This window comes from Myotis myotis, unplaced genomic scaffold, assembly GCF_014108235.1.
Source record: "Myotis myotis isolate mMyoMyo1 unplaced genomic scaffold, mMyoMyo1.p scaffold_m19_p_2, whole genome shotgun sequence".
In the NCBI taxonomy this organism is placed as follows: domain Eukaryota; kingdom Metazoa; phylum Chordata; class Mammalia; order Chiroptera; family Vespertilionidae; genus Myotis; species Myotis myotis.
In genome coordinates, this window is record NW_023416324.1 from 90,159,276 (window position 1) to 90,171,387 (window position 12,112).

General features: G+C 42.0%; 1 protein-coding gene across 3 annotated transcripts in view; it reads left to right on the forward strand.

The window, feature by feature from the left end:
- Positions 1-12,112, forward strand: part of F13A1 (coagulation factor XIII A chain) — a 195,123-nt gene that overhangs the window by 92,072 nt on the left and 90,939 nt on the right. For all 3 annotated transcript variants that reach the window (XM_036350412.1, XM_036350413.1, XM_036350411.1), the window contains 2 exons: positions 2,098-2,216; positions 4,527-4,634. In XM_036350412.1, the coding sequence (XP_036206305.1) occupies positions 2,098-2,216; positions 4,527-4,634 (227 nt within the window). The remainder of the gene's footprint in view (positions 1-2,097; positions 2,217-4,526; positions 4,635-12,112) is intronic.

Below are 12,112 nucleotides of genomic sequence, written 5' to 3' on the forward strand. Positions count from 1 at the left end.
TAGAGTCCTAGATGTTGCTGGTAAACCGTGGCCTGCAGCCTCCAGAATCCAGCAAGGGCAGCAGTTTGAGGCATCAAAGCTCACACTTGAAGGGCTCAGGGAAGTTTGACACATGCTTGCCATGTAACTGATTTTTTTTAGAAAGATAAAATGACTCCTGGGTGAATAAACTATTGCTACCCACTACAACAGGAATGAATCTCAAAATAATTAGCCTGAGCCCGGCCAGTGTGCTCAGTGGTTGATTGTGAAGCCATGAACCAAGAGGTCACCAGTTGGATTCTGATCAGAGCACATGGCGGGTTGTGGGCTTGATCCCCAGAGGGGGCGGTGCAAGAGGCTCAGCCGATTGATGCATTTCTCTCATAGATGTTTCTATCTATCCCTCTCCTTTCCTCTCTCTCTAAAATCAATAAAAATACATAAAAATAATAATAATTAGCCTGAGTGAAAGAAGCAAGACCCCTCCAAAAATGTATAATTCTATTTACATAAAATTGTATAAAATGCAAACTAATTTATAGTGACAAAAAGCAGATTAACAGTTTCCTGGCAGGCGTGGGGGATCAGAGAGAGGCTCAGAATGTTGGTGCGATGAATATTGTTTTTATTTTGATTATAAAATTGTTCAGTTTAAATGTATAGTTTATTGGACATTAGAATATTTGTAAATGTGTGTGCGTGTGTGTATTTAGAGCTGTATGAAACCAGGTAAACGGTAGGCAAGACAGAGAACAGAAAAAGGAAGGGACAGGAAAGTCTTGGAGAGCAGGCAAGACCAAGGAATCTCCAAAGGACTCCATCAAAGCTATAATACAGCCCAGAACGGGGATCGAAGCTGGTTGGGCTGAGCAATACTTTGCAAATCTTATTTTGTACATAAAACCCTCTGGGGCTGCTGTTCACATGCAAATTCTGATTTGGTCGGTCTGAGCTGGGGCCTGGGACTCTGCATTTCTCATAAGCTTCCAGGTGGTGCTTGTCTTCCACCAGAATGTGAGTAGCAAGGACTAGAGCATTTTTGTCAACTTTGGTTTCATATGAGAATCACTAGAGAGCTTAAAATAAATGAACAAATAAATGAATATTTTTAAAGCCCTGGTGCCTGGTTCTCATCCCAATCCCAAAGATTCGGATTTAATCAATCTTGAGTTCAGTCCAGACGTTTTTAAATCAGAAGTTTTTAAATCTACCCAGATGATTCTAATGTGCAGCCAAGATTGATAACTATGGTTCCAGAGAGAGTGGTAAAAGCCTTATTCGGGAATGAGGAGGAAAGAACCCTGAAAAGGTGGGAGGGATGGCAGGTCTGATCTGGGCCAGAGAAATGTCATGAACCATGTCCCTAATCAAAACGCAAATTGACCCCGTTCCAACCATGAAAATGTACCTGAGTGTAATTTATACCTGCCTGGTTCTGCCTTTGGTGAAGATGTGTTTGCTGCTTCCACACCTGCCCTGGGGAGAAGTTTCAGACTGATATAAGTAGGCAGAGGGGCAGCATAGCCTTCCTCTGATTAGAGCCACAGGGAAGAAAAGTCCTTGCAATGGAGGAAGCTGATCAGAGAGGCTCCTTGGGCTCCTCCTTCCCATCACAATTATCCATTGAAAGGAGACAACCCCCAGCCTCCCTCTTCCCATCGGTGATGGGCCATAAGCCAGGCATGACAGACGATGGGTCTTCTAATATGCCCCAGACTTGTTTTAAAAATCACTTTCAAATAGGTTGAAAATTATTTCTTATCTGGCTACAGAATTGTATCTGCATCATAGAATTCTGCTTCTGAAACTACGGATGCATCAGAATCCTAATTACTTAATGAGACTTGTCAATTTCATTGTGCTGCTTGGAACTTAAAGAGCCGGCATTTGTCTGCATTTTGCTGACAAATGTCATCATTTGCAGACTGACCTGGTCTACTGATTAGGTTCACCATTGCTAAAATTACATATTGGGAAAGGAGTTACCTTCAGTGAAACAAAACATTTTTATTTTTAATTTAGTTGGTTAAGTTGCAGGTTAGGAGCAAAACAACTTTGAAACATTCGACCGCAGCCTGGTTTGGTAATGCTCATTATGTTTGCCTTCCGATGCAGAGGATGCTGTGTACCTGGATGATGATAGAGAGAGAGAAGAGTATGTCCTGAATGACATCGGGGTTATTTTTTACGGAGACTTCAATAACATCAAGAGTAGAAGCTGGAGCTATGGTCAGGTGAGCCATTTAAAATTTGTCATTGTCAAGGACATTTTGCTTAATATTTTTGTCACATGTATCACTGCAGGCTGCCATATGTCAATATGAGACAAGCATAATTTCCTGCTTTGCAGGATCTGAGACTCCAAGACAGAGAACCCAGGAGTAGAGACTTGGAAAGGCAACTGCATAATTCATCAGCTGAAATCACATATCTTAGGCAATTGCGATGTTACAGAGTCTATAGAAAGCATGGCATGCTAGTGAGAAATGCTGAGGCATCTTGGTGCAGTGACATCTCATAGCTTAGACCTGGCTCTGCAACCGGGAGGGGACTGAGCTTCCCTTTCCTTGCAAGGAGAGGTGCCTTGATAACGATGCAAAGGGTACTGCAAGGTGTGTGCCCAATTCAAAGAAATAACTTTTTAGTGTTGGTATAAGACACAGCTAAAAGAAACGGGTGTTACCATTTGGTCAAAGGGCTTTTATCTAAGGACATTTTATCAGTTGCAACTTCAAGTTTCTGTCCAGATATAAAATATCTTACATGGATTTCATTTAAAATATTGAATAACTCGCACTATTTCAGTTTGGTATCTTTAACAAAGGAACAAATGGATATTTTACCATATTTCCAGAAATGAATGCATATCCTGTGATTCAGAAGCAACTTTTCATTAGCAGCATGGGAGGGTGAGTGTGACCTTTCTCAGAGAGTGTTGGCTGAGACGACTGGGATGTGCACTGTTCTGGTGCCCAGGGCGGAGAGTTCACGGAGTCTGGTCTCACCAGGTCGCATGACACTTTCTTGGCTTCTTGATGCTTTGCTTTGACTTCCATAGGGCCCTCCCTTCATCCCTCACCAGTGCTCCACACTGACCAATGGGTCCCAGGTCATCACTAGCTCCTGTCCACTTGGCATTGTGTCCTGCTCCTTCCCCCTGACTCCTGAAAATCACTGCCCTCCTGTATTTCCTGTCAAGCTAGTGACCTGTGTTTCCTTCCCCTGTTTTGGATACCTGCCTGACTAAGCCCTTCCCTGCCCAAGTGGCATACAACTCTTGATTATTGCCTGTTGTCTGGTGCCCTTGCTCTGGGTCCCTGATTCCTAACCTCTAGGTGTGATTCTCTCTATGTTCCCAATGTAACAATATAGAGGGCTAAGAAGAGACAAGTCACCAAGGTGGGGAGCAAAGAGGACTGGAAAGGGTCCTCCTCAGCCAGAATCCCTTTGGTAGTCACCCTTGAACACAGCCACTGTCTGTCTCTACTCATCTGGAGTTCATTAATTTGGTCCTTCAGCAGAAAGAACCAATTAACCCAGTAGTGTGCAGTGATGCAGAGAAACAACCAGTTCTATGACTACTCTTTTACCTCTCCAGTTCATTGATATTGTGTCCCACACAGTTGAGAGATGCTGCTTAAGAAAAACCAGAATAATGAGTTCTTTATATGCCTGGAGAACAAGTGCATTACCCATTACTGCATCCATCACATGTTTAGGTACATGCAGAGTTGGTATTTTCACTGGATTTAATAAATTATTACATGGTAATTAGCCATTGAGATTGTGGTTTCTGTCACAAGTGCTTGCATGGATAACTGTAAGATTACTGTGTTCAGGAAAATCTGTACACAGATACATACAAGTGAAATCTTCCCATTTTGTCATTTTATTACTACTTTGTCTTCATTCCTTTCCTAGAAAATGCTAGTGTTGCAAATGGCTAGCTTCTCCATCCAAGGAAATTGAGCTGACTATAGGTTGTTCCCTTGATAACATAATCTACTTTGCCCTACCCTCTCTTTGAGTCCACCTTGTCTCCAAAGAGGGAAAACCCTAGACAGACATTCACTGCACAAGGTCTCCTACTATTTCCCATGCAAGGTAAGGTATATACACCTGAAGTGCCTTCTTGTGATATACCTGAGTGCACAGGGACTCGTGTTACTTTTGAGGTCTCGAGACTTTGGCCAGACTTTGGTAAACCGTTTATTCCTTTGCCTTGGGCACTGGAGCCAATATGTTGGAGAGATCCTCTAAACTAACAGGTACAATTTCCTGAAGAACTCCAAGTCAGTCCATGATCCTTAAGTACATCAGTTCTCTAGTAGTTCTGTTTCTATTTCTAGCTTGCTTTCAAGTCCTTATTTATTTTACTGAGAAATAAAAGAGGATGTCTCCTTCATTCCACTTAAGATTATGAGCAATTACTATATAGGAATACACATTTCTAAACATTGGGTTGTGGTTTCATTTTATTATTTTGCCAGAGAATATCTTGATTACAGAGTAGACATTGAGTAGTTTCTCATTTTTTTTTCTAGTTTGAGGATGGCATCCTGGACGCTTGCCTGCACATGATGGACAAAGCACAGATGGACCTTTCCGGCCGAGGGAATCCCATCAAAGTCAGCCGCGTTGGGTCTGCAATGGTGAGCAACCACGACTGATTGCTAAACCAAGTACATGTCATTTGCCTCAGTTTAGATGTCAGTTCATTAAGAGCTATTGAAATGGTGACTGAAACTTAGTAAACTTTTATTTGTAATAGCCTAGAATTCTCTGAACTTGTCATGTGCTAAAAACAAAATTCTTACCTCAGTACTATATGTTTCTTTAGCTTCAGACAAATGGTGAGAGATGACATGATACCAAAGTCCACTTATTAAGAATCTCTTGCCTAGGGACTAAGGAGTGACTTGGACAAAAAGTCAGTGACTAATCAATCAACAAACAGACAAACATGAAGGAGCACCAAAATACGTACAAGACACAGCTCCTCTCCATTTTCACACCCACAGAAAGAGTCAAGGAATACATGGCTCTGTCTAAGCTCAGCTTCTATACCTCATCATAGGGCTTTCTTGTTAACAAAATGGGTTTTGATTCTTCATAGTAATCACAGAGATAAGTAGGGTGGGTATTACTCATGCCACTTTACAAGTCAGGAAACAGTGTGATGACAGGTTGTTGGTGACAAAGCTCCCCCTGGAATCCAGGTCTGCTGACCCCAAATATAGAGATTCTCTGCCTCCCATCTGCTTTCTGTGGGAGATCCGGAAGCATCATTGAGGATGCAGATCCTGCACTGTAGCAGCTCCCTGGGCGAGGAAACAATTCCCAGGAGTGAGGTGGTTGTGGTCAGGCATGGGAGCTGAGCTGCAGCGATGCCCAGGTCCTGTGCAGTCCTGGACGGATTGATATGCACAGCGCATAGATCCTGCCCATGGTGCATAACAGCACGTTAAAGTTGATTCATGAGAAGAATATTCCTGAAGATACACTAAGCCATATGCTATTTTATTCCATCAAAGACTGAGCAAAAATAATTCTTGTGTCACCAATTTTAAGTTTTCTATAAAAAATTCTCTCCTTGGAAAAAATAATGAGTTTGGTTCGAGCTCAATAAAATCAATATTGTCCAATCAATCAATAAGAGATTGAGAGTGGTATGAAATTTAATTTCTGATTAGCTCATAAGAAGGGTTGTTTTTATTAATAAGTAAGCTACATGTGAATTTAAGAAATAGTGGAGCATAAAAATAGGAGCTAAAAACTAACCTCTAAAGGCATTTTTGCTTTCTGTTGTTAGTTTACATTGCATAATGAAAATAGTGAATTCTAAAGAAAGAATTTAGGATTTCTGTACAAGAAATATTTATAGCCACATGCATTAAGCCTGCAGTCAATCCCTATTTTTCCTGTTTCTCAGACAAAATTTCCTTTTTTGTTCTCCCTTGAAGTCACCGTGACAGGTTTGCAGTGAGAAGGAAAGCAATGGCTAGTGGTTGAAAATAAATGAATTCCTTATAAGCATTCTAAAATGGCCTGCTCATCAGCCTAAGCTTTCTCCACGCTGTGTGTATCTTCACTAATCCAGAAGCCACTGCCAACCACAGCCAATGCACGAGGGAAGCAAACATGAAGCCGCCAACCCAGCACTTCCCTCACGGCAGCTGGCCAAGTGGAAGCTGTCAAATTTTGAATTAATCACATAATCCTAATACAAATGGCCTTGCATTTTATGAATCATAAAAAGCTATGGAGTTCTAATTTTCAAAATCTGTAACCTAATTACAAGATTTAGCACTAGACAGCATCTATTTGGGGGATGGTTTGCTTTGCTTTGCTTGTTTTTTGGAGGGGGAGGTGTTAGGTGTTGGGGCCAATATCTCTACACAAAATACACGTTTGATCATTTTCAAAATCTTTTCTCAACTATTATCTCTTTTCATCCTTAAAAGAGCTCTGTGAATGTTTCCAATATCTATTCTGTTATAATGATTTTAGAAAATAAATATTGAACCCCCAAAAATCACATATAAAGGCGACACTTTAAAATAAAGTCAACTGTTGCCCTGGCCAGTGTGGCTCAGTTGGCTGAGCATTGTCTCGAAAAGTCACTGGTTCAGCTCTGGGTCAGGGCACGTGTCCAGGTTGTGGGTTCAATCCTGGGGTCAGGGTGCATGCCAGAGGCAGCCCATCTGTTTCTCTCTCAAATCGATGTTTCTCCCTCTTTCTCATGCTCTCTCTCTCAAATCAATAAAACCATATTTTTATAAATAATGAAAAAAAAGAAACTTTTCTAATCATTCAGGCAGTTCCTCTCCCATTAACAAATCCTGGAAATCTATAATGAAATTTCTGAGTGAAGTTAAGCAATGACTGAAAGAAAAGAAAACAACAAAAACCTCTCAAATTCTCAATTAGAGATTTGCTTCAAAATATGAGATGTATTTAGAAAGCTCAGAAGGAAAATATTCTCAAGTTGCCAGTCTAGCCAGACCAAGGCGGATGGGCTGTGTGGCTTCCCAGGGCTGGCCCGGTCCACTGGAAGAGCAGAGGCTGCGGCAGGGTGTTTGGGGAGTTCTTCTCAAACATCCCTGCCTGGCCACCGAGGCTGGGAGTGCCTTTCACAGGATACAAGTGCTGGAACAGAGATGCGTCGTAACACAGAAATGTTCTGGGGAGGGTAACACTCTGACTTCACTTCATGCCTTGATGAAAATGACAGGAGGCAGAAATTTTCTGGGCTCAATTGTTATCAGGAAGGAGTGGAGATGAGCAGCCTGGCACCAGCTGGGCACCTGGAAAGGTGAAGTGGGGACAAAAGGAAGGAGCAGAAGCCTGGGTCACGGCAAAGTCTAGCACTGAATGTTGGCAAGGAATTTGAAGGGAGTAGGTGGGTGCATGATGCTAAAGGAGCACTGATAGTAAACCATGTTGTGCAAACTTTCTAGTAATAATAATAATTAATTAATAATAATAATAATAATAATAATAATATAAATCTGGATTTTACGCACACAACCCCCAGATAAATATCATTATTGTCCAGTGTCTATGGCCTCGGGTAGTTCTTTGTTTTGGGGGTGTCCTGTGCACTGGAGGATGTCTGGCAGCATCCCTGGCTTCTGTTAAAGAAATGTCAGTAGTATCCCCGCACCTCCTGCAGTCACAATCAAAAATGTCTTCAGACATTGCCAAACGTCCCCTTGGGATCAAAATCACCCCCGTGAGGGCCTCAGCAGTAAAGCCCTTTGTGTCTCAGTTTCCCTGCCTCTGCAATGGACAAAACCCTCTCTTCTTGACTGCATAGGGTATCTGTCTTTTTACCTCACTCAAACCTGTTGGTTTTCATTCCACCAAAGAAAAGAAAGAGGAGGTGACATCGATCTGAGCTGCCCATGTCAGAGGAGACCTCTCGCTGCTGACCCCGCCACCCTCTATGTGACCCAGGGCAAACCACTCAACCTCTCCAGGCCTCACTTTCATCTTTAAAAGGAAATTTTGCTCCTGTACTCAAACCACATTTGTTATTCCCAGTGGCAGCAAAATATCCTTTTATTCTTCAAAATTATGTTCTTCTTTCTCCTAGTGTTTCCTCTATAAATTCAGTATCTTATTTGGTTCTTCTTTTAAGTTGCATTACTTCACTTTGATGTGAAAATAGGAAAAACTTATGATAATTTGGATAGCCCTGGGCTATTGGATTCTCCCAGGAGAAAATCTAAAAATTTTGTAATTTCATTGTCTGGGGTTTGGGCCAGAGGTGTTATAACCTTACATAAGCTACCTTTTATTTAGGCTTTTCTAAATACTGAGTGGTACATTTTACCACAGCTACATTGCAGATTGATGAAAGAGAAAATTTTTAAAAAGAGAAAATTATAAAAGGAAGAAACTTGCCAGAGTTACACTTTCTCCTTTAAACTACATTGCTTGGCTGCTGTTCTCTTTGCACCTCATATCTGATGTGACTGTACCCACCAGGACAATTGCCAGGAAATGTGCCAGGAAAATTTTAGAAAGATGCTTTGTGCCATCTGAAACATATTTTGCTCACAGGCATTCATAAAGCATTCCATCGTTGGCCCTGAGTTGCTGTGAAGAAACCACCATGGACTCTGAGCCCCAGTCAGACACCAAAACAGCTGTTCTCTGCCATGTTGTGACAAGGACAGCACGGTCCTGGGGAAAGGGAACACAGCGACAGTAGCTGGCATTTCCGCTGCATGGTTGCCTATCTCTGTTTCTACCCCTTGACTGACTGGATCTGGCAGCAAATGTGGGTAGAGAAATTCTCCAGGGAGGTACACCGTTGCTGCAAATGGGTGCTGTTGCTTATCATAAGTTTATCTGCTTGTTAAGCAGATACCGCTTGCTTGTTCACTGTGAAACCCCGAACTTCTCACCTGAGTGCAGGTTTGCTCCTTTGGGTTGAGACTTTGTCAATAGAAGAGCTGTGTTGAAATGCAGAGAACATGTACTTGAGATCTGGATGATGCTCCAGGGATCTTCTGGTAAAGAGCAGATGCCCTGGGAAATGACGTCACTCAAGGTCACACAGCAAAGAAGTGGCTGAGCTAGAACTAGGTATGGTCCCTGCTTTCAGATCATATTACTTCAGAGGGCCATTACCAACACATCAGTACTAATAACATGATTACTATATCAAATTAAGTAGCTGTTTCCTAAGTGAGGAAAGGACCCAAAGGAATAGGGTTCAGAGACAGGTGAATTTTGAAATAGGGGAATATGTGAAGAAATGTGTAAATCAGAGAATTCTTAATAGCCAGAGGTACTAGGACTTTGGAGGAAAAGGTTCTAAAGAGAATTAGGTACCAAATATGGTTTGATGATGATATTAGTGGTTGTGCTGGTGCTGGTGATGATGGTGGTGGTGGCGATGGTGGTGATGGTGGTGGCTATAGTGGTGATGGTGATAGTGGTGATGGCAGTGATGGTGGTGATGATGGTTGTGGTGATGGTACTGATGGTGGTAGTGGTGATGATGGTGATGATGGTGGTGGTAGTGGTAGTGATGGTGATTGCTGTAATGATGTTGATGGTAGTAAAACATTATTAACTCACTCATTTAGCAAGTACTTATTGAGACTCTACCAGTCTAGATACTGAGTATAATTGAGAACAAAGCATAGTTTCTTCCTTCACAGAGTTTACAGCCCAATAGAGAAGACAGACAGGTAAGTAGACATTTTCAACACAGAATGGCAAAATCTCTGATTAAATAAATATATGAGAAAGCAAATCTCTCAAGCTTTGCTCAGAGTTTTCCCAGAAATAAATACTGGCCTACCAAGTAGGATATTAGCTCACGGGGTAGAAGAGTAGTCGGCGAGGGCCCAAGGCAAGCATAAACCATGCTATTACTCATGGGAACCCTTTTTCCATGGTGTAAATTATACCCAAAGATCCAGCCACCAAAAGCACTGAAAGAAAATGTAGGCCGGGGTAATTTGCTCCTCCAGGGGCTTGTTTGATTTAATTAAAATAATTTTTAAATGTGACATTATTGGGAAGTTTTTGAAAGAAGGAAAAGAGAGGGAAAAAGGTCAATATAGTTACATATTTTAAAATTGCAGTCCTGATACTGTTGCCAGCTTGAACTTTGCTATTTCCCTTGAGGTGCACACGTTTATTTTTAACCCTGGGTCTTTTGCTAATATCGAACCACACCGCCATCATTAATCCCCATTAATACCTGTTCTGACTGTGCCTTTTGGAAACTAACTCAGATCGAACTTTTTTAAACCAATCAATGTTCAGTGTACTCTGTAGTGTTATAAAAAATCATCTGGAGCTCCAGCTAGTAAATCAAACTGACCACACTGGAGGCAGATCCTGAGGTTTCCTAGGGTCCAGGACAAGATGAATGACCGCAGACCTTTGAGATAAAATGGACTTCAAGGCTTGCTGTCTAAGCATATGCGATCTCATAGACAAACTGAAAATAAAGTTATTTTTCACTTTGTCCATCTTTATTCCCCTTCTCATTGTCTCCGTATTTAGAAAGTTATTTTTTTCTTTCCATGCATGAAAAAAATCAGTAATGCCTTCACTCCTTTCACTCCTTTGAAATTTTGCCAAGCAGCTCCACAAGACACTTATTACAAAACCATGTTTTTATTTTTATCCGGTTGTTTACCTGGGCATCTTATAGGAAGCTTCACATTCAGCAAACCTCTTCATGCAACACACTATAATGACTATTAATATTGTGTTTGAAAATTCATTGAGCTAGGAATTCTACCTTTCAATCTCCCAAATGAACTTCAGAGTCAGAAATAAGCGCATGAGGTCTATTCCTGATCATACCGACCAACCACGGCACAGCTCCCTGACCATTTTATTTTAAAAAATGAAATAAAAAATTTAAAAGCTCTAGCTAATGGTTCCTTTGGTTCATAAGCAGCTAAAGCCCCCTTCCTTAGAGTGAACTATCCTGAAAAATCAGCACCCAGGTGCTCAGTGGCCATTGTCGGCAACCATTTCACCCCCGAGGGGCTTTTTCACACTTCCCCATATGAACCTTAATTTTGGAAAAGTGAAATCTATCACAAGAGCATGATTATGTAATAATAATTTGTTTCCAGATTTTTGTATCAAAGATTCATAGTAATTGCCATCAGAACTTCCTATGGAGGGTGGTGGTGGCCAACCCCAGATCATCAGGGGCAGACACTGCATGGGCTCCAGTGCCGCCTTTGTGAAGATGAAGACACAGCTTCCACTTGGTATTTTGGAAGAATGGCAATGACTCACACACCTGCATTCTAACTTTGCAAATGCCTAGCTGGTGACCATTGTCGGATGTGGGCTTCAAGATGGATTTTAGTCTCCATTTAGAGTCTGGGTTTCTAACCCTATCAGCTTTCTTTTATTTTATTTTATTTTATTTTATTTTATTTTATTTTATTTTATTTTATTTTATTTTTAAATATGTTTATGTTGATTTTAGAGAGAGTGGAAGGGAGACAGACAGAAAGAGAAACATTGGTGAGAGAGAGAAACATCAATTGGTGGCCTCTTAAGCACCCCCTACTGGAGATGGAGCCAGCAACCTGAGCATGTGCCCTGACCACTGGGAATCCAAAAGCAACCCTCTGGGTGAAGGAGATGATGTTCAACCAACTGAGCCAAATCAGCCAGGGCCTGGCTTTCTTATTTTAAACTAGAGGCCCGGTGCATGAAATTCATGCACTCGGGAATGGGGTCCCTCAGCCCGGCATGCGCCCTCTCACAGTCCAGCAGCCCTGCCATCGATCACCCCACAAAGGGAGGCCCCGCCCACCCACCACAGCCTGCTGGTCATTGGCCTGGGCTTCCCTCTTTGGCGCGATTGTGGACCACCCATTGATCGCCTGGGCCTCCCTTTGCAGCACAATCATGGGGCGATGGCTGGACCCCTGACCAATCACACCCCAACCAATCACACCCACCTTGGCTGGCCTGGGGCCAGTGGGTGTCACAGAATGGTCGTCTGTATGGTCATTACTCCGTTCGGCCATTCGGTCGATTTGCATATTACACTTTTATTATTATAGATTGTTATTTTCTCTCCATGATTTATGCTCAGGAATATCAGGAATGCTGTTCCTCACTTTGG